The sequence below is a fragment of the Mustelus asterias genome, chromosome 20, assembly GCF_964213995.1.
Source record: "Mustelus asterias chromosome 20, sMusAst1.hap1.1, whole genome shotgun sequence".
Taxonomy (NCBI): domain Eukaryota; kingdom Metazoa; phylum Chordata; class Chondrichthyes; order Carcharhiniformes; family Triakidae; genus Mustelus; species Mustelus asterias.
In genome coordinates, this window is record NC_135820.1 from 56747936 (window position 1) to 56767726 (window position 19791).

Genomic DNA, 19791 nt, shown 5'->3' on the forward strand with positions numbered 1-19791 from the left:
CTTATCTGAAGAAGATGACTGTTGTGTTAATAGGGGAGGCGGTGGCGTAGTGATATTGTCACTGGACTAGTAGTCCAGGCACCCAGGTTAATCCCCTGGTGGACCTGGGTTCGAATACCACCACCACAGATGGTGAAATTTGAATTCAATAAAAAAAAAACTGGAATTAAAAGTCTAATGACAACCATTGTCAGTTGTTGTAAAAACCCATCTGGTTCACTCATGTCCTCCAGGGAAGGAAGTCTGTTGTCCTTATGTGGCCTGGCCTACATGTGAGTCTAGATCCACAGCAATGCGGTTGACTCTTAAATGCCCTCTGGGATGGACAATAAATGCTGGCCCAGCCAGCGATGTTCACATCCCATGAACAAATAAAAAAAAACTTGCCTGTATTTTTCTTTTGAATTTCCAATTCATTTCATATCAGATTCTCGGACTCATTTGTCATTGTGATATGCCTCACTAATTGGGGGTTTAGTCATTTTAAAATAAACAGCAATTGATTTATCGCAGCCAGTAATGCGCCTGCCACATTCATTTTAAAGTAGGAGCAGGTCAAAGGCCGATGTAATTCAAGTCGGCTCCATATTTAAGTTAAATTTGTTCTCCTGATGGCCAGTAGCTGATTGAGTCGCCGCCACCTCTAGTCATGCAACGTTTTCTGTGCCATCTGTATTCTTACATGAGTAAGCAACACCTTTGGTGATACTTCTCATCCCGTTTGACACCTTAAGTTCTTTTTTAAAAATGGAGGGGAAGCAGAACTCTTTAAAGCACCGTTTGAAGTTTTCATCCAGAAAGGCATAAAGAACCGGATTCAGGCTGCTATTGGCATAGCCAAGAGCAACACAAAAATACCAGCTTGGCATAATTGTCATGATTTCATGATTACAGACAGCTTGCACTAACACTAGAATGTGGATTGGGGTCCAGCAGATGATGAAGACTGCAACAACCACCAAGACCATTCTTGTGATTCTGCGCAAGTTCCTGTCCTTCTCCTTTGACCCAGAAAGCACACGCACACTTCTCAACCTCCGGAGCATTAATGTGTAGCAAACTGTTATGATCGCAACTGGAATGACGAAGGAAAAAAGAAACACGGCAATTTCAATTGTGGGCTTCCAGTAACTGTGGGGTTGTGGATGAACCAGAAGACATTCAATTTCTGGAACAAAAGGAACAGAAAGCAAGTTAAGATGTGTTACCACTTAAATATTCTGAATCAGGTTAGCTGCAACCATCCTGTACATGTTTGCATTACTAGTTGCTCCCCTAGTGGCATTTCACGCGAGGGCAAATTAAAACTGGACCCGCATGTGCAGATTCCACACAATGAGTGGTTCGGATCTGAAATGCATTGCCTGGAAGTGTGAGGGAGGCAGATTCAATCGAGGCATTCAAGAGGGCATTAGATGATTACTTGAATAGAAATAATGTACAGGGGTGTGGGGAAAAGCCAGGGGATTGCCACTAAGTTGCAATGCTCATTTGGAGAGCTGATGCAGACATGATGGGCCAAATGGCCTCCTTCTACACCGTAACAGTTCTGTGATTCAATTCAATATCCTCAGTTTAAAGGCATACACCACAAAATGTGTCTCATGTTGCTCATATTTTCAGCATTTTGGACAATGGTACCCATGCCACCCTCACACATTTCTGCTATAGCCACCCCAATGTGATTTTAGGTCATTTAGTAGCAAGGGCGTGAGGAAAATGTACCAAAATTATGCAGAGTAAGCAGACCATGGTGTTAAACAATGTGTTAAAATTGATGTGACTGCCCAAATGCTACTTCAGCACCACAGCTAATGCCCTACCTCACAGAGCTGAACATAATCAGCAACAAAAGGAACCCCCTGCTAGGGCTGCTCCTAAATTGGTATAAGTGTTTGATGACTTGTACTGTCATTTAAATTTGGTGACGTCTACAGGGAATGGTGTGGCATATGTTGAAGTCCTTGGATCTCTTCATAGCACTTGCTCCCAGTCGTGGGTGCTGTAGATTCTATTCCCCTGCAACGTGAGAGGGAGGATGAGCAGAAGGGCGCAGAGGAGGGCAAGCTGCTTAAAGGGAGAGGAGGAGGAGGAGCAGAAGTTGGGTGTTCAAAAATCTCGGGCCTTCAGGAAACAATTCTCCTGCTCAATTACAGTGAGGAACAGTGCGTTTGATGCCTCCATTTCCCTTAAGACATGATCACTAAAATCTGTCTAGAGCTACAGGCAGACCTGCACCCTGACTGGGTGAAGGCTGCACTGTCAGTGACTGTGAAAGTGCCCATGGCCATGAACGCAGGGCAGCACGTGTTTGAGAACCATGCTGGCACATGGAATGTGACTGGGGGATGGGAGAAAGAGGTGGTGAAAGTATAACTTTGGGGTTGGGGGAAATGGTAGGGAACGCAATCAGAAAAGGGGCTATGTCAGGGAGGAATTCCCGAAGCACACAATCCCTACAGCGCAGAAGGAGGCCACTCGGCCCGTCAAGTCTGCACCGACAACAATCCCACCCAGGCCCTATTCCTGTAACCCCACGTATTTACTCTGCTAGTACCCCTGACACTAGGGTCAATTTAGCCTGGCCAATCAACGTAACCTGCACATCTTTGGACTGTGGGAGGAAACCGGAGCACCCGGCGGAAACCCACACAGACATTCCCTCCTCCATCCCTGACCTCCTCCTGCCAGCCTACAAATTAGAATCCAGTAAGAAACAGTCCTTCAGTTGATCTTAATTGGCCATTTAAGGGCCTCAACTGTGTGTGTGTGTGTGTGTGGGGGGGGGGGGGCGAGGGCAGCCATCGACATTACCCTCCTCTGGTGAATGAGTAGGCAATGGGAAGGCAACCTTTGCTGTTGCTTTTCTTTGTAGGTTTCACAGTGTTGAAGATAAAATTATATTTTAATTTCAATCTCAGCATTAAACACCCTCAGGCCAAAAACAAGACAGGTTAGATGCATTCAAAATCCTGCTTAGGGTACCCCATCAATGTGCACTAATCTCAGTTTCCGAAGAGCACTTGAAACTGAATGAGTGTAACAATTCTACTTTCCATTCTGTCATGTTGGATTTGGAATATCCAAATCGCTTCATGTTAGATCCTTTTAAACAATCGATAGAAGAGACTTTCATCTCAATAAGCAGGCATTGAGTGTACCCAAGGTGAAATCCATCAGCAATGAACTGTTACTGATGGAACAATGTCCATTATGAAACACAGGCCTTAATTTTACATGGGTCCGGGATAGCAGATTACTTTGCCTCTCCCCCCCCCCCCCCCCCACCACTCCTGAAGGAAATGTAAATCGTCAGCCAACTCACACTAAACAAAATCACCCCACGAAAATGGCACATTGTGGAAGGTGAGAGTGGTCAGTGGGGAAGAAGTCCCACCCTGCAGAGCTGCCAGCCAACCTGACTGGCTGGGAACTCCAGCAGCCTCAGAAGCACCAAAACGCACTAGTATCTGCTTCTGGGGCTGCATGAAGAGCCACAGGTGAAAACAACAAGGCATTCACGCCCAGTTAAAAAGTAAAGTTAAAAGTTTATTTATTAGTCACAAGTAGGCTTACATTAACACTGCAATGAAGTTACTATGAAAATCCCCTAGTCGCCACACTCCGGTGCCTGTTCGGGTACACTGAGGGAGAATTTAGCATGGCCAATTCACCTAACCAGTACGTCTTTGGACGGAAACTGGAGCACCTGGAGGAAACCGACGCAGACATGGGGAGAATGTGCAAACTCCACACAGACTGTGATCCAAGCTGGGAATCGAATGCGGGCCCCTGGAGCTGTGAGGCAGCAGTGATAACCACTGCGCCACCATGCCGCCCCTGGATGGGGAGCCTTTGGGGACTGGGAGGAGTGTGTGGGATCAGGTTTCAGAGGCTAGGCAGGAGGAATAAAAGAGGGGTATTATCTTTGGGGGAGGGGGGGTGCCCCCGATGTACACAGGGTACCCTCAATAAAGGTTGTACACCCCTTTCCTTCCTGCCTTTAAAGCAGTTTGCTTTAAAAAAAAAACTGGCTGCCTACTGCTGTCTGCCAGTCCACGCTAGCTGTATGATGACATGAGCATCATATTATTCGGGTCAGTTGGCTTGGTATTAACTTATAATTATTTATTTAAAAATTGCAGACAGGCTGTTGATTTTGGCATCCATCCACTTTCTGTATTATGGTGTCAAATGGGGAGTGGCTGGGAAGCTGGTTGGTTTGCACCGCCCCCCCCATATTTTACATGCCCTCCCCTCCGTATTTTACATGCCCTCCCCTCCGTATTCTACATGCCCCTGCCCACCCCTCCCCCCTTCACCACACTGAAAACACATCACCAGGGGTGGTAAAATCCAACCCAGTGTTTCTTTTTATGATACAGATTGGATATACATATATATAAATAATGAAAATGTTGCTTGTGACTTACCATTGTTCTCCATGTCAGCCGATCCCATAATCATTGCTGGAATTCCAATCACAGAAGCAAGTACCCAGATGCACACATTGACAACCTTTGCATTGTAAGGAGTTCTTATATCTAATGCTTTAACAGGATGGCAGACGGCTATGTACCGATCAACGCTCATCACTGTCAGAGTAAAGATACTGGTGAACATGTTGTAATAGTCGATCGATATTGCAATTTTACAGAGTATATTCCCGAAAGGCCAGAATCCCAGCAGGGTGTCAGTTGCCTGGAAAGGTAGCGTGATTAATTCTAGTGCATCCGCAAGGGCCAGGTTGAAAATATAGATGTTTGTTGCCGTCTTCATCTTTGTATATCTGAAAGAAATGGGTCTCATGAAAGTCATTGAGTTTCATTGGGAATTTAAGCAGCACAACTGAAAAAGATGATCAGATTGATACATCACTGCTCAAGATACTGAAACTTTGTTTTGGTAAAGATAGAATAGAGACGAGGCAAAATTCTCTTTATAATTAATCTGACCGAGTGGATTAACAAGTCATTGCGAAGCCCATCCAATGTTCATCCTACTGTTTTTGTGAAGATTATCCCCTAGTATTGTTTTACTTACAGCGAGATTTCTGTCACCAGAGTAATTTTCTGTTATTGTATTTTATTGAGCTTTACTGAAACCACAATCCTTTGTTTGCTGTTCTACCTCTGCTACAGTGCAAACCAGTAAGCCACAGCACAGATAGTACTGCTAAATCATCCCAGTGCACAGATGTGAATTATTCTGTAAACATCAATGACTTGTAAGTAATAAGATTTTTCTACGTAACTATTCAAATGATGGCATAGAGCGGAGACTTTTCCTTCTATTGTATCCATGCCAATGGTGGCCCTTCAAGTGGGCCTATCTATTCTGATCCCATTTTCTATCCTTTGTCATACATACTTCAGTGTTCTTATTCGTTTCTTGTCATGATAATCCTGAGTCTATGCAAAGATAAGTACAGATAGATGAAATGGAAGCCCTGGTATGCCAACACGTTCTGGTCTGACAGAAATTTATATCTAAAAATTCAATTTGGTTTGGATTGACAGCCAGCGAGTCATCAAATGATAGTTTTCAGTGAAGGGCAAAACAGCACGATAGATATTGTACAAACTGAAAGGGTCAAAGTATTACACATCATAAATATGTAATAGTTTGCATGGCTATTAAAGACTTTGAACAGCTATTCTCCGCATTGTGTTCAAACATGCAAAATGGTATCCTGTTCATATTCCATAAAAATAATACACCGCAATAGAATTACAAATCAACTATTGCAGCAACACCATGCCCTTTAACATTCAAATAATAGTTGAGGAAAATACATTTTTATTGTTTCATGAATATTGAAAGATAAGACAAATGAGGCAGGTTTGATGCATAACTGTTAAATTGTCAAAGATGAAAGCAAATTTACCCAAATTCTATTCTGAAACTGGAATTATGAAGCCCGCTAATTTGCTTTTATGCAATTGATAATTGTTTTTCCATCATTGTTTCATAGAATCTCTACAGTGCAGGAGGAGTCCATTTGGCCCATCGAGTCTGCACCGACTTTCTGACAGAGTAGCTTACCCTGGTCATCTCCCCTACCCTATTCCCATAACCCCACACATTTACCATGGCAAATCCATCTAACCTACACATCTTTGGACTGTGGGAGGAAACCGGAGCACCCGGAGGAAACCCACGCAGACACAGGGAGAATGTGCAAACTCCACACAGACAGTGACCCAAGGCTGGAATTGAACCCGGATCTCTGGTGCTGTGAGGCAGCAGTGCTAACACTGTGCCACCCTAGTTTATATGATAGCAATGCTAATCTGGAACTATTTAATAGTCCATGATTACGTCTAATGGAAACCTCCCAGGATTTTTTTTTAAACTGGCAAAAATAATGGCCAGAATTTAACACAGCTCAAGCTGGCGCCCACCCGCCCTGGAACATTGAATCAACATTGTTGTCTGATGTGCTCTGCATAATCTTGCTCTCTCCAAGGGGAATCACTGGATCAGGATGACACTGAGGCAGGTGCCTCAGAGGAGGTATCCAATGATGACTCAGGTGCAGAGCTCGAGCAGACAAATGGCGAGGACAAAGAGGCAGAAATGATGAACGTTCAGGGAGGCAGGGTCACCAGGGAGGCCTTGAGTCAGTGTTCCTTCAGCTAAACTGTCAAGGCTTTCTTTCCATCTGAGACCAAAGGCACTGCCTCCTCCACAAACATTTCACACAAAACCACGCAACGAACCCAATGTCGTATCACTGCCTCAGTAATAACGTTTGCTGCCCCAAGTGCTGAGGCATTGCTGAGGCCAAAACCCATCGAATACTTGTGAGGACTTGTGAGCAAAATTGTCAATTTTCTTCATGACAGTTAGGTGAAACAAAAAAAACATCCAGTTTGAACTGATTAATACACGATATTTACAAAACAAAAGTCACTTATAGAGTCATAGAGGTTTACAGCATGGAAACAGGCCCTTCGGCCCAACTTGCCCATGCCACCGCCCTTTTTCTTTAAATCCCCAAGGTAATCCCAATTGCCCGCATTTGGTCCATATCCCTCTATACCCATCTTACCCATGTAACTGTCTAAATGCTTTCTAAAAGACAAAATTGTACCCGCCTCTACTACTACCTCTGGCAGCTTGTTCCAGACACTCACCACCCTCTGTGTGAAAAAATTGCCCCTCTGGACACTTTTGTATCTCTCCCCTCTCATCTTAAATCTATGCCCTCTAGTTTTAGACTCCCCTACCTTTGGGAAAAGATATTGACTATCAAGCTGATCTGTTATTATTTTATAGACCTCTATAAGATCATCCCTCAGCCTTCTACGCTCCAGAGAAAAAAGTCCCAGTCTATCTCCAGCCTCTCCTTATAATTCAAACCATCAAATCCCGGTAGCATCCTAGTAAATCTTTTCTGCGCTCTTTCTTTAGTTTAATAGTTTAGCTTAATAATATCCTTTCTACAATAGGGTGACCAGAAACTGTACACAGTTGTGCAAGCCCACTGCTGTGCTCACTGCACCGTAAGCTTATGTCTGTGGGTGCTGCGTCTTGGTGACCCCCCCCCCCCCCCCACCACCCACCTCGCATCCTCTCGCTGACAGTGGCATTAAAGGCATACTGCTGACTGTGCTGCCTTTTTGGCCCAGATTACATTGGTCGTCACCCTCTGGCAGGCTGGGCCTGAGCAGGCTCCACCTCAGAGGGTTCGCTCAGCAACATGGCTGTGCACTCTTCAATTGGTGCGGACTCTGAGGATGGCACAGTGACAGGGTGGCAAATGTTGTGCCTTTGTTTAAAAAGGGCTGCAGGGAAAAGCCTGGGAACTACAGGCCGGTGAGCCTCACATCGGTGGTGGGTAAGTTGTTGGAAGGTATTTTGAGAGACAGGATCTACAGGCATTTAGAGATGCAAGGACTGATTGGGAACAGTCAGCATGGCTTTGTGAGTGGAAAATCATGTCTCACAAATTTGATTGAGTTTTTTGAAGGGGCAACCAAGAAGACAGATGAGGGCAGTGCAGTTGATGTTGTCTACATGGACTTTAGCAAGGCCTTTGACAAGGTATTGCATGGTAGGTTGTTGCATAAATTTAAATCTCAAGGGATCCAGGGTGAGGTATCTAAATGGATACAAAATTGGCTTCTTGACAGAAGCCAGAGGGTGGTTGTAGAGAGTTGTTTTTCAAACTGGAGACCTCTGACCAGCGGTGTGCCTCAGGGATCAGTACTGGGTCCACTGTTTTTTGTCATTTATATTAATGATTTGGATGAGAATATGGGAGGCATGGTTAGTAAGTTTGCAGATGACACCAAGATTGGTGGCATAGTGGACAGTGAAGAAGGTTATCTCGGATTGCAATGGGATCTTGATCAATTGGGCCAGTGAGCCGACGAATGGCAGATGGAGTTTAATTTAGATAAATGCGAGGTGATGCATTTTGGTAGATTGAACCAGGGCAGGACTTACTCAATTAATGGTAGGGGAGAGTTACAGAACAAAGAGATCTAGGGGTATAGGCTCATAGCTCCTAGAACGTGGAGTCACAGGTAGACAGAGTGGTGAAGGAGGCATTCAGCATGCTTGGTTTCATTGGTCAGAACATTGAAAACGGGAGTTGGGATGTTTTGTTGAAGTTGTACAAGACATTGATAAGGCCACACTTGGAATACTTGTACAGTTCTGGTCACCCTATTATAGAAAGGATATTATTAAACTAGAAAGAGTGTAGAAAATATTTACTAGGATGCTACTGGGACTTGATGGTTTGAGTTATAAGGAGAGGCTAGATAGACAGGGACATTTTTCTCTGGAACGTAGGAGGCTGAGGGGGTGATCTTATAGCAGTCTGTAAAATAATGAGAGGCACAGACCAGCTAGATAGTCAATATCTTTTCCCAAAGGTAGGTGAGTCTAAAACTAGAGGGCATAGGTTTAGGGTGAGAGGGGAGAGATACAAAAGGGTCCAGAGGGGCATTTTTTTCACACAGAGGGTGGCGAGTGTCTGGAACAAGCTGCCAGAGGTAGTAGTAGAGGTGGGTACAATTTTGTCTTTTAAAAAGCGTTTACATAGTTACATGGGTAAGATGGGTATAGAAGGATATGGGCCAAATGCGGGCAATTGGGACTAGCTTAGGGATTTAAAAAAAGGGCGGCATGGACAAGTTGTGTGGAAGGGCCTGTTTCCATGCTGTAAACCTCTATGACTGGCAGAGAGGTGGAGGAACTGTCGCCCTCATCCAGGGTGCCATAAGAGAGCCTACAGAGACGACATTGAATTGAAATGAATTGATTTATTATTGTCACATATATTGGAATACAGTAAGAAGTATTGTTTCTTGCGAGTGTGTAGAGAGAAGCTAAAGAGTGGGCTGTTAAAGGCAGGGATTTCACTATTAATGAGGATTGACAAGAATAAGGGTGATAGTTGATAAAGGGGTTTTATACAGAACAGGATGTAAGGAACAGAATTCTGAATTAATTGGTGTTTAAGTAGAGGAGAGCTACTCAGGAGAGAAATTGAAAAGTTAACTTGAGAGCTGACAAAAGTGAACATGGGAGTTTCTGGTAAACTTTATAGCCTAATATCTTTCTTCTCTGAGTGAACACCTCTAACCTCAGATTTCTGCACTCATCCTCTCCTCCTTTGTCGCCAGACTCTTTCTTGTTTCTTACCTTTGTTCCCCATTATGGATCGTACTTTTAACAGCTTTGTTATATCCTCTGGAACTTGCTGCCCATTTCATTCTACTTTGCCACCTTGTTTTCAAAGATCTCCTTGAAGTCTTTCTTTCAGACAAGCAGCACCCACTCTGACACCTACGTTTTTCCTTTTTCCCCCAACTGCTGAACACCTTTTGCTTTTTTCTCCTCACTTCTTCTTCCCACACAAATGCAGCACTGTAGAAATGGAACTTGTCATTGATTGGAAAGCATTAAAAAAAAACACTTTACTATTATTCACTTACTCCACTTGTCTCCCTCTATTCCTCACAAATATCTCCCATATTCACCGACTCACTGTTAATAATAGATCTGCAATTATATGATTGTCCTGAACATAAAGAGCTTATGCAATCACCCATTTTGAGATAAAGTTCAACTATTTTTAATCGGCTATATACCGTCTCTTAGGGATTGAAATCAGAATGTCAATAAAAGAGATTGCTTACAGAATAAAAAGACTGATCAATTACCATTTCCACCGGCACAATAGTTTAGGAAAGCTGCAAATTTCCTGTTCGTCATGGTATATTCTACCTCCTATCAACAATTTACACAGCTCAAGCTGGCGCCCATCTGCCCTGGAATGTTGAATCAATGTTGTTTTCTGCTGTGCTCTGCATAATCTCATTCTCTCCGAATGGAATCACTGGATCAGGAGGACACTGACCCCTTAGGAGGTATCCAATGATAACTCAAGTGTCATGGCCTAGCAAGCCACTGTTTAGACTCTGTCTACAAACTTGCATCATGTTGTTTTATTCAGTGGCTGGATGATGTAGGGATGATACTGGAAACCAATCTTTTGAGCTAAAAACTGGTGATTGAAAATAGCTTACACACATTTCTGCTAAACAGGCAAGGTGCTCATAGGAACATACTAATTAGGAGAAGAACTAGGCAAATTCAGCCCTTTGAGCCTGCTCCGCCATTCAATCTAGTCATGGCTGACCTGGTCTCAAATACACCTCCCTACTTGTTTCTCATGTTCCTCTTTTTTATTAGAAATATATCTATCTACTTCTTGAAACCATTCAACAATTCAGATTCCACCATGCAATGGGGCAGCGAGTTCCACAAATTCACCACCCTCTGCAGGGAGTAGTTCCTCCTCACCTCAGTTTTAAATCTACTGCCTTGTAAACTATACCTGTGACCTCTTGTTCGAGATTGCCCCATAAGAGGAAACATTTGGTCTACATTTATCAATCTCTTTTAAAATTTTATATACCTCGGTCAGATCCCCTCTCAACCTCCTAAACTCCAGCGAGCACAAGCCCAAACTGTTTAATCTCTCCTCATACGTCAACCCCTTCATCCCCAATGCTCCTCACTGAATGTCCAGCCATGCCATCAGCCTCTTGGCACTCATTCCTGCTTCTTCCCATGAGTGAGGCAATCCATCCGACTGGTCACCAGGCAAGAGTCCCTTGAAAATTCTTCATGTGAGGCCCCCCCCCATTGAGGTCGGCCCAGCCTCCACGTCACCAATCCTGCTGCGTTCCTCGGTGCTGCACAGGCACCCTCTCCAAGAGCAAGTGAAAATTCATTAAAAATGCTAAAATAATAGCTCAAGTGGGCATAACTAAAATCTTGGAGCTGATTTTATACATTATAGTCAAATTAAAAAATTAGAAAGGGGGGACCAAAGGATTGAAATGTGTTGAAGAAGGGGATTTGAATTTACAAATACCTAAAACCCGACAAGTCTGGGATGTAAAAGTGTTCAAATTTAAAAGGTTATCTTTAGTTTTACTGCTACTGATAGCTTAGCCTTCCATAAAATTGGATATAATTTTAACTTTGATCATAAATCACAGATTTATATGTTTGTCTTGTACACCATAACTGGATGTAGGAGATTGAATTTACAATTTCACTGGCAGTAGCTAACAATAGAGTCTCCACTACCATCAAGTGATGTCTCATCAGCCTTAACGGTAGCTGTAATTCGAAGTAATTACATCTGAATTATATAACCCTTTGTTGATCTTGATTATGTTACATTTGTGAAATGCTTTTCAACAGCCTTGAAATTATCGGCCATAAATACGCAGGGGTTACTTGGCAAGAATGAAAATTAACATTAAGTGTGTGCTGTGCTAATGGGAAATGCTGTTTGATGGTGTGGATTTAGCTCCAGTTTTTGGGCTAATTGATAATTATCATGGTTCAGACCTGCCAGCAAGAGACAACAGTGACAACTATAGGTTTAGTATTAAATCGCCGATTAGAAACAATTTTCCTGCTTTTGTAGATGTAGCCTGTGCTTACCCAATTCCACTGAATGCACTAACAGGCTGAGGGAGAAAATACTGAGGGATGGCTTGGGGAGCTAGAGGGAGGACACTTAGATTCTTGAATGTGGAAGTGGAGGCTCTGGTGGAGGAGGCCCAAAGGAAAAGGAATGCCCTCTTACAGGAGTGAAGGAGGCTACAGAGACAGCTAAAGCGGCACATGCAGGAAAATATTGCCCGAGATGTCAGCCAACAGCCTGGGCACAGAATGTGGTGGCTCCAGTGCTTCAAAAACTTTAATAATTTGAAATGAGTGGTAAGATCTCATCTCACAGACATACTCAATAACTGCACCACTGCCAGCATCACCACACTCCATCCACCATCTAACTGTACATCAGCATTCACACACCTCAAGATGTTGTCTCCTTCATAAGCACTAGGCAAATCTTCGACACAACTCACAGATCATCAACCATGTAAGGCATCTCACACAAACAAATACACCTGTCAATGCACTCATTCACAAATCACCAACAGGTGGTAGCAGGACCTGAACTCCATCTGGTCTCATTTCCTCACATGCATCCTCCCACACTAGACCCTAACCCTTCCAGCTTTATCACTGCAGGCTCCCAGGAGCAAGACCTCCTCATCCATCAAAGGAAATACAAGATGAGCAAGACCCAGCTTACCCCCTCTTACCGTAGTGCGACACAAGTTCAAGCAGCTGCCGTGGCATCTCTGAGCTCTTTCCTTGAAAGCAGAATGCAAAGTGTCTCTGATTCCTATAGACCTCTCCCGGATTACTGGGTCGCCTGAACACCCGCCCCAAGATAGTGCCGTGGGAATCATGATGTCACAACCTAACCTTCCTCCAATGGTTGCATCGCTTTTTCCTCCCTCCTTACTCCATTGTTGCCTGTCTTCAAGAGACCCAGCCTGCTGAAGCCAGGGTCGTGTAGTCTGAGGCAGGCCATCACAGACCACAATCTCTTGAGGACATCTCAGGAAGACATCTGAATTGCAATGTTCAGTTTTCCCACAGCCTTCCACCTCGCCAGGTAGCTGAAGTGTCTACCTCAGCTGCTGACACTGGGTAGAGGTGGAATTAATGGTCTTTTTTTTATAGTATTGGAGTATAAAAGTAGGGACGTTATGAAGAACCTGTATAAGCTCTGGTTTAACCACAACTGGGGTATTGCATCCAGTTCTGGTCACCACACTTTGGAAAGGATCTGAAGTCCTCCCGAGGGTGCAAAGGAGATTTATGAGAATGCTTCCAGGGATGAGGGATTTTAACTACAGGGTTCGATTGGAGAAGCTGGGGTTGTTCTTCTTGGAGCAAAGGAGATTGAGTTGCCCAGGGTTAGAAAAGCTATTCCTAAAAGCTGATGGTACAAGGGGACATAGCTTGAAGGTTTGATGGGAGGCGGTGATGTGCAGAAGAAACATTTTTACACAGGGACCGGTAATGACCTGGAACACGCAGTCTTTGAGGGTCAGGGAAGCGGAGATGATGAATGGTTTTGAAAGGGAAATGGATGGGCACTTGAAGGAAAACAATCTGAAGGGTTATAGAGATACAGCAGGGGAATGGGACTGATTAAATTGCTTCACAAAGAGCCAGCATGGTTTTGATGGGCCTTCTTCTGTGACTCTGACTGTAATTTTCATGGGGAAGGGACTGAAAGGCTGGAACACAAATGATGGACATTGTGAAGGATCTATCATGAGATAACAATGCTCTGTGGAGCCCGATAGCAGGGCACATCTCTCAAAGATTTTCTTCAACTAGATGGCGACAAGTGCCCCTTCCAGGTGCCGGATCTCTACCTGGAAACCTCTGGTGCTCTTCCTGCGGCGTGGCTCTCAGTTTACGAGTGCTTGCTTGGTGTTTGACACTTTTTCAGGAAAGTTATGAGCCGCCATGTCAGGAGCTGTCCATTTGTCACCCAGTCATGCATGCTGAGTTTCTATGCAAAGATCTGTGGGATGTATGACACTTACAGCATAAAGGCATTGTGACAGCTCCCTGGAGAACAGGTATTCACCCACATGATGCACTGCTGTCGGTCTCACGCACACTGAGGCAATGGAAATGCTTCCTGCTCCTGAACCTCTCGGAGTTTAAATGAGGAGCTCACATGACCATGTGTGTGCAGTCAATGGCGTCCTGGAGTCTGGACAATGAGGAATCCCACAACCCTGTCAAATCAGTCAATCTCTCTGCCTTTGACCTTCACGGGCAATCGGAAGTGACATAGTGATTCTTCAGAGTGTAGAGCTGGAGCAACCTCCATTATTCTGAAGTACGGAGAGGATTGTGAGATGTGACTGATCTCACATGTGGCAACCTGAAAGGTTCCAGTACCATAAAAGCTAGATGGTACTGTGAGTTTGATGGCCACAGACAATGTAGTTCTGCCTGTACTGTAAGGTTTGAGTTTTTATTCCATAAAGCCACAGATCTCGGTGATAACCTCCTTAGTAAAGGGTAGCCTCCTCATGCGCTGGTTGTGGGTCGTGTGAATGTGGGAGTCGCACTCACTGAATAGCTAGAGTGCAGATATCCACCCGTTGCAAGTCTTCCTCAACCTCTTGTCCCTCCCTCCTGCAGCAGCTCCCACTGCTCTGCCCACCCTCATCTCCTCCTCCAATTCTTCAAGCAGACCAAGACAAACAAAATGCCCATTACCAAACACTCCCTTTCTGATGGTGACTCCTGTGCAAGGTAGCACTGCACTCAATCTTTTCACATGAAAATGTTAATTGACTGTTGATGAAGTCTTGACAGTGTGTCGCAGGAAAGCTCCCTAGCTTCTCAAAAGCCTTCTTTAAACATAGGATCATCAGCTGGTCCCTATCAGTAAGTAAATACTGAAAGCTGACCATGGCATTAAGTAGTGCTTGAAATGCTCAATAATGATTTGTTTATCTGTGTTCAGCTGGCTGTTGTTAGAATAGATTGCTTTATGAAGTGTTATCCACCAAACTGACGCACAGTCTCATAGGCAATTTAATTTTCAATCTACTCGTAATGATCTGCTGGGCGGCCATTCATAGCCCACACTTCCAATTTTATTACCATGATGGCGTCTTGTGCTAAACATCAGCTAAAGCAGTGACGTAGTTTGAGACGTCTTGACTATTCCAGTGGCTCTTTAATGCCTACAGTATCTCAGGAAATCAGCCCTGTATGTGTTACTTCAGGGTCCTGTTTCTACGTTATCTATGCATGAACGCCAAGGCACAACTTAGCAAAATATTACAGGAAAATTGCAAGCAGAAATACATACCTACATATTTATCCCTTACCTGTCACATTATATTTGCAAGATTGTACAAGCTGTTGTTAAAAAACAAAATATATTTTTTGTACTTTTGTTTGATTCAGGCTCCAGTTAAGGCTTCTGAGCTGGTTTGCTCTTCGCAGTTTATAAACATTACTGATTTGGCCCAAAAGCCTGTTGATATGCAAGGTGGAACTAGTGATAAGTTATAATGAATGGAAAGCCTTGCACTACAGAAAGCAATAAATTTAGCAATGGTTAAATTGTATTATTTACAAAGAGTACAAGTGTTGCCATTCATTATAGTGTTATGAGCAGAGGACCATCATCTGGAAGAGGTGTCACTCCATCAGTCTGCAAAAGATTTTATGGTAATGTCCAAGGAATGTCCAGTATAATATTCTCCTCCAAACCAAATATCGCAAAAACAGATTAGGAGACCACTTCTCTCATTAACTATTTGTGCAAGTTTGGAATGCACAAAAACACCACATTTGACGACATAACCACACTTCAAACCCACTTTTCATAGAATCCCGACAATGTAGGAGACCACTCAGCCTATCGAGTCTGCACTGACTCTCCAACAGAGCATCCAACCCAGGCCCTATTTCCGTACTCCCACATATTTACCCCGCTAATCCACCTAACCTACAAATCCTTGGACACTAAGGGGCAATATAGCATGGTCAACCCACCAAACCAACTTTGGACTGAGGGAGAAAACCGGAGCATCCGGAGGAAACCCAAGCAGACACTGGGAGAATGTAAAAACTCCACACAGACAGTCACCCAAGGCCAGAATTGAACCTGGGTCTCTGGCGTTGTGAGGCAGTGGTGCTAACCACTGTGCCACCGTGCCCTGAATGTCCTGAAAAGAAATGGAAGGTGTAATTTTAAAGGCTAGCTCTTCCCTCTTGCTTTGTTGGATAGATCACGCTTTCCATATTTTCAATTAGAGCTACACAGCAACAACACCAAAGATTTGCAGATTTCAGCCCAAGCCTCTTTAACAGCTTCATCAGTAGCTTAAGAACATTTTTCTAGGTATAATCTGACTACATTATTAGATGTTGTGAGATTATAACTGGTGTCAGAAGCTAAGGAAGGCACTGCAGGCAAATGTGTACCATTTTTATTAAGTCCAGTGTTGCACCACCAGCTTGTGAAAAAGATAGACTGTATCTCCACGTAAGGGGAAAAAAATGTCTCTGTGAAGAAGTATGTGGAAGGCATTACTGTGAATGGACTGGTGCATCTAAGGGAATGGAAGACAGCCCCTATGAAGAGGAAAGAAGACAAACTCCATGAAGGGGGAAGGGTTACAACCGCTGAAGAGGAGTGGAAGTATCAAATCAAGGGTCAAGTAATTTATTGAAGGAGGAAGATTGCAGCTATAAAGAAGGAAGCATCTGTGATAGGGAAACCTGTCTGTGAATGGTGCAATGGATCTTCATGAAAGGGGAGGGTCAGTGAGGTGAGTGCCTATCTGTGAAAGGGAAAGTGAAAAAAAATTTCAGTGAAGGAGAGTGACAGTTCCTGTCTGAAGGGAGAAAAAAACATGTTTCTGTGAAATTAATGAGATAGCATATATCCAGGAAAGGGTGACAATTATGCATCAGTTAAGAGTAAAGTAGCTATAATTCAATCTGTGGGAAATGATGGAAATGCAGTCTCAGAAACAGTGACTATATAAATAGGGAATGGTTACAATTTAAGGACATTTTGGGACAGTGATGGTTCACTGACTGTAGATTAAACCCATGGGGAATTTATTTTTCTATATATTTTTAGATCGAAAATCATTCAGTTGAGAAAGAAAAATACATTTCAAATTTAACCCAAATTTCCCAATAAGCAGTTCAAGAGAGCATTTCCCTTCTTCCCCCGCTCCAGAGAAATGCATGTCAGTAAGCTGTGAGTGTAAGGCAACAGATGGGAAGGCTGTGTACAAATGTAAATGTGCTGCCTACATTCTTGGCTCCAGCAAATCTGCATTTTCATAGACAATTCAGCTCAAATTAAAATGCTCCAGAGCGTGGGTTTAAAAATCTAAGGGAAGAAGGAATAATCCCCGTTTCACGCATTTTCTGTTGAATTTAGAACCTACTTCATTTGTTGTTTCAGGAAGATACTAACATTCAGTCCAGCTCAAGAAATTTACTGATGGAAAGATGTGGGGCGGGGGGGGGGGGGGGGGGGCGGCGGCGGGGGAGAAGGGTTGCAAGAAGAGAAGAACAATATATAACACACTGTCAATCTACTTAGGAACATGTATTCCTGCTGTTGGCAGGAAGATTTTGCCTCTCAGTTCAACCATGACTTCACCTGGTGTTTTAAATTAGGAGTGACTGTAAAAATATTGGACTCATCCTCCACAGTGGAGCCAGAGAAAAATACCAGTTTTATAGTGTAAAAGAAATGTTTTTTAAAAAAATGCACAAGACTAATGCATGGTATTATTGTAACTAAATTATACAAGGGTAGTGTTGCCTGGAGGCAAATGTAATCAGTTATTTGCAGGAAAAGGAGTTTATCAACAACATGGGCAGTTTATTCTTGGATTCTAATCTTCACACCAGAATAATGAGGTAATATTCTATAATAGTCAGGCACACGTGCGTGTGTGGTGGAGTATGGGAAAGAATTAATGCAAATATTTATTACTCAAGAAATTTGACTGGTCCATTGCTTGCAACACATATACAAGCTCTAAAATATTTAACGAACTTAATTGGACAGTGGTTACATCTGATAGATGTCAACCTTAAAGTCTACAATCGGACCAGCAGAATTTCAAATGAATATATATTTTTTCCTCCTTCCAGCAGTCCCTTACAAAACTGACATATTCCACCGCAACGCTGATCTGTCTCAGTAATCATGGACCGGGCAAATGCAGTAAACGCCAGCTTTATTTCGGAACACAAGGGCGCGTTTTAGTTCTGAACGTGTATCACATACTGTGATGTTCTTACAAAGACAGTGAAATTAAACCCATCAAAAAAAAACCCCGAAACGCTTGAGTTGGTGAATTTCGTACCTTCCCCCCCCCCCCCGACCATATATATAAACAATTCATTCATTTTACTATTATGCAAATCTTTTTAAGAACATGTAATGAATTCAATGTCAAATCTTATATTCCTGAAAGGCAAATTTTAGACACAGATCGTCTTTTTTAAGTTGGGTCCAGATGGGGCCAACCCCTTGGTAAAATAGAAGCCTTTCTATCAACTTGCTCTTCGGTAAAAGTTTATCAGCCACGGGTCTGACTGGTCACAATTTATGAAATATTGATATTCACTTTGATACGGTATTTAACATTAGGACATTAGGGATTTGCAGACAGTCTGATGTACCTGGTCCCCTCATGAGGGCGCTCCAAGGCAGTAACCAGGACACCAAGTTGTCCTTTAGCTTCATGAACTTTAAGAGGGAAAAACATGTTGAAATGCCCAATATTCAACCGATAGAACCCAGGCTCCTTACCTGACGATAACGTACATTACCAGACAGTTGCCCACCAGCCCCACGATGCACACAAACAGGTAGACCACAATGATGGTGATTCTGAGCGTGGTTGACCGTTCCATGATCGGGTCGGTGATATTCTCAGACCAGCGATCGAGGAGGATGGTGTAATTCTCATCAACGGAATCGTTAAAATAGCTGTACTGCTTAAAGCTCCCAAAACCGCAGACTGTGTCAACATCCATGGTGCAGCCGGACCTAGAGTAACACAAAAGCAAGATACAAGGTGGCTTTTATTTTGACTGATAGTATACACACACAGGCAGTAACTGGTAAATAAATCCATTGTTATAAACGATTACAGTTGCACCTCAATCTTTTAAATCCAGAAATATATTTCAAACACTGTACCCTTGTCAAACAGTTGCACTTCAGAAGCCTATTTCATAGCGTGGCTTGGAATGTGGCAGAAACCTATTCGATGTTCTGCCCCGTACAGAGTGAAGGAGCTCAAATTATCGACAAGTTTTATAATTTGAGAGCCTTAAGACACGTCTCCACCCACCCCAACCACCGGGTGGGGCCGAGGAGGTTCTCAGCGATGGTTTGAAGTGTTACACTTGTAATACTTGCAAGTCTGTTACTGCGGACCAACATTAAGCGTGAGCTTGTCTGGTGCCAGTGTGCTGACTCCCCCTTTCAAACTGTGCCATCTCATCCGACGCGCAGCTCGCAAGTTTTTTTTTCTTGTTCTGCAGCCCGTTGCCCGTGGTCATCTGCTTTAAAAAAAATTGCGGGTTTCAATACCTTTACAAAAGCCTTCCTGTAGTGCAATGCAACATCCCCCTGGATGTAGCCTGGCGTCTGCCACTAGGGGACAGTCGGATCAGACGAAACTAACTATCCTGATCAAATCTTCACGCTGGGAAATATTGGGACTCTGCCACTGAAATAAACCTCTGAATAAGACACCCCCTGGCCCTGAGGTTGCCTGCTTCCTAATTATTTATATGGTCGTAGACCTAGGTGTAGCGAAAACGACTCAAAGATGCCAAGTGAAGATTTAATTAGTTGAAGAA

The 19791-nt window shown here is 43.4% G+C and overlaps 1 protein-coding gene across 1 annotated transcript; it reads right to left on the reverse strand.

The window, feature by feature from the left end:
- Positions 1-647: 647 nt before the first annotated feature.
- Positions 648-18810, reverse strand: oprl1 (opiate receptor-like 1). Its single transcript, XM_078236140.1, has 3 exons — positions 18731-18810; positions 4434-4789; positions 648-1168 (listed from the first exon to the last, which is right to left on the reverse strand). The coding sequence occupies exons 1-3, from the start codon at positions 18745-18747 to the stop codon at positions 648-650; spliced, it is 894 nt and encodes a 297-aa protein (XP_078092266.1). The 5' UTR covers positions 18748-18810.
- Between the last annotated feature and the right edge of the window lie 981 nt (positions 18811-19791).

Bases quoted from the DNA above. Each gene is read 5' to 3' on its own strand.
- oprl1 (XM_078236140.1), bottom strand. The intron at 1,169-4,433 runs GTAAGTCACAAG...CTTTTGTTCCAG, and splicing joins GGCTGACATGGAGAACAATG to AAATTGAATGTCTTCTGGTT.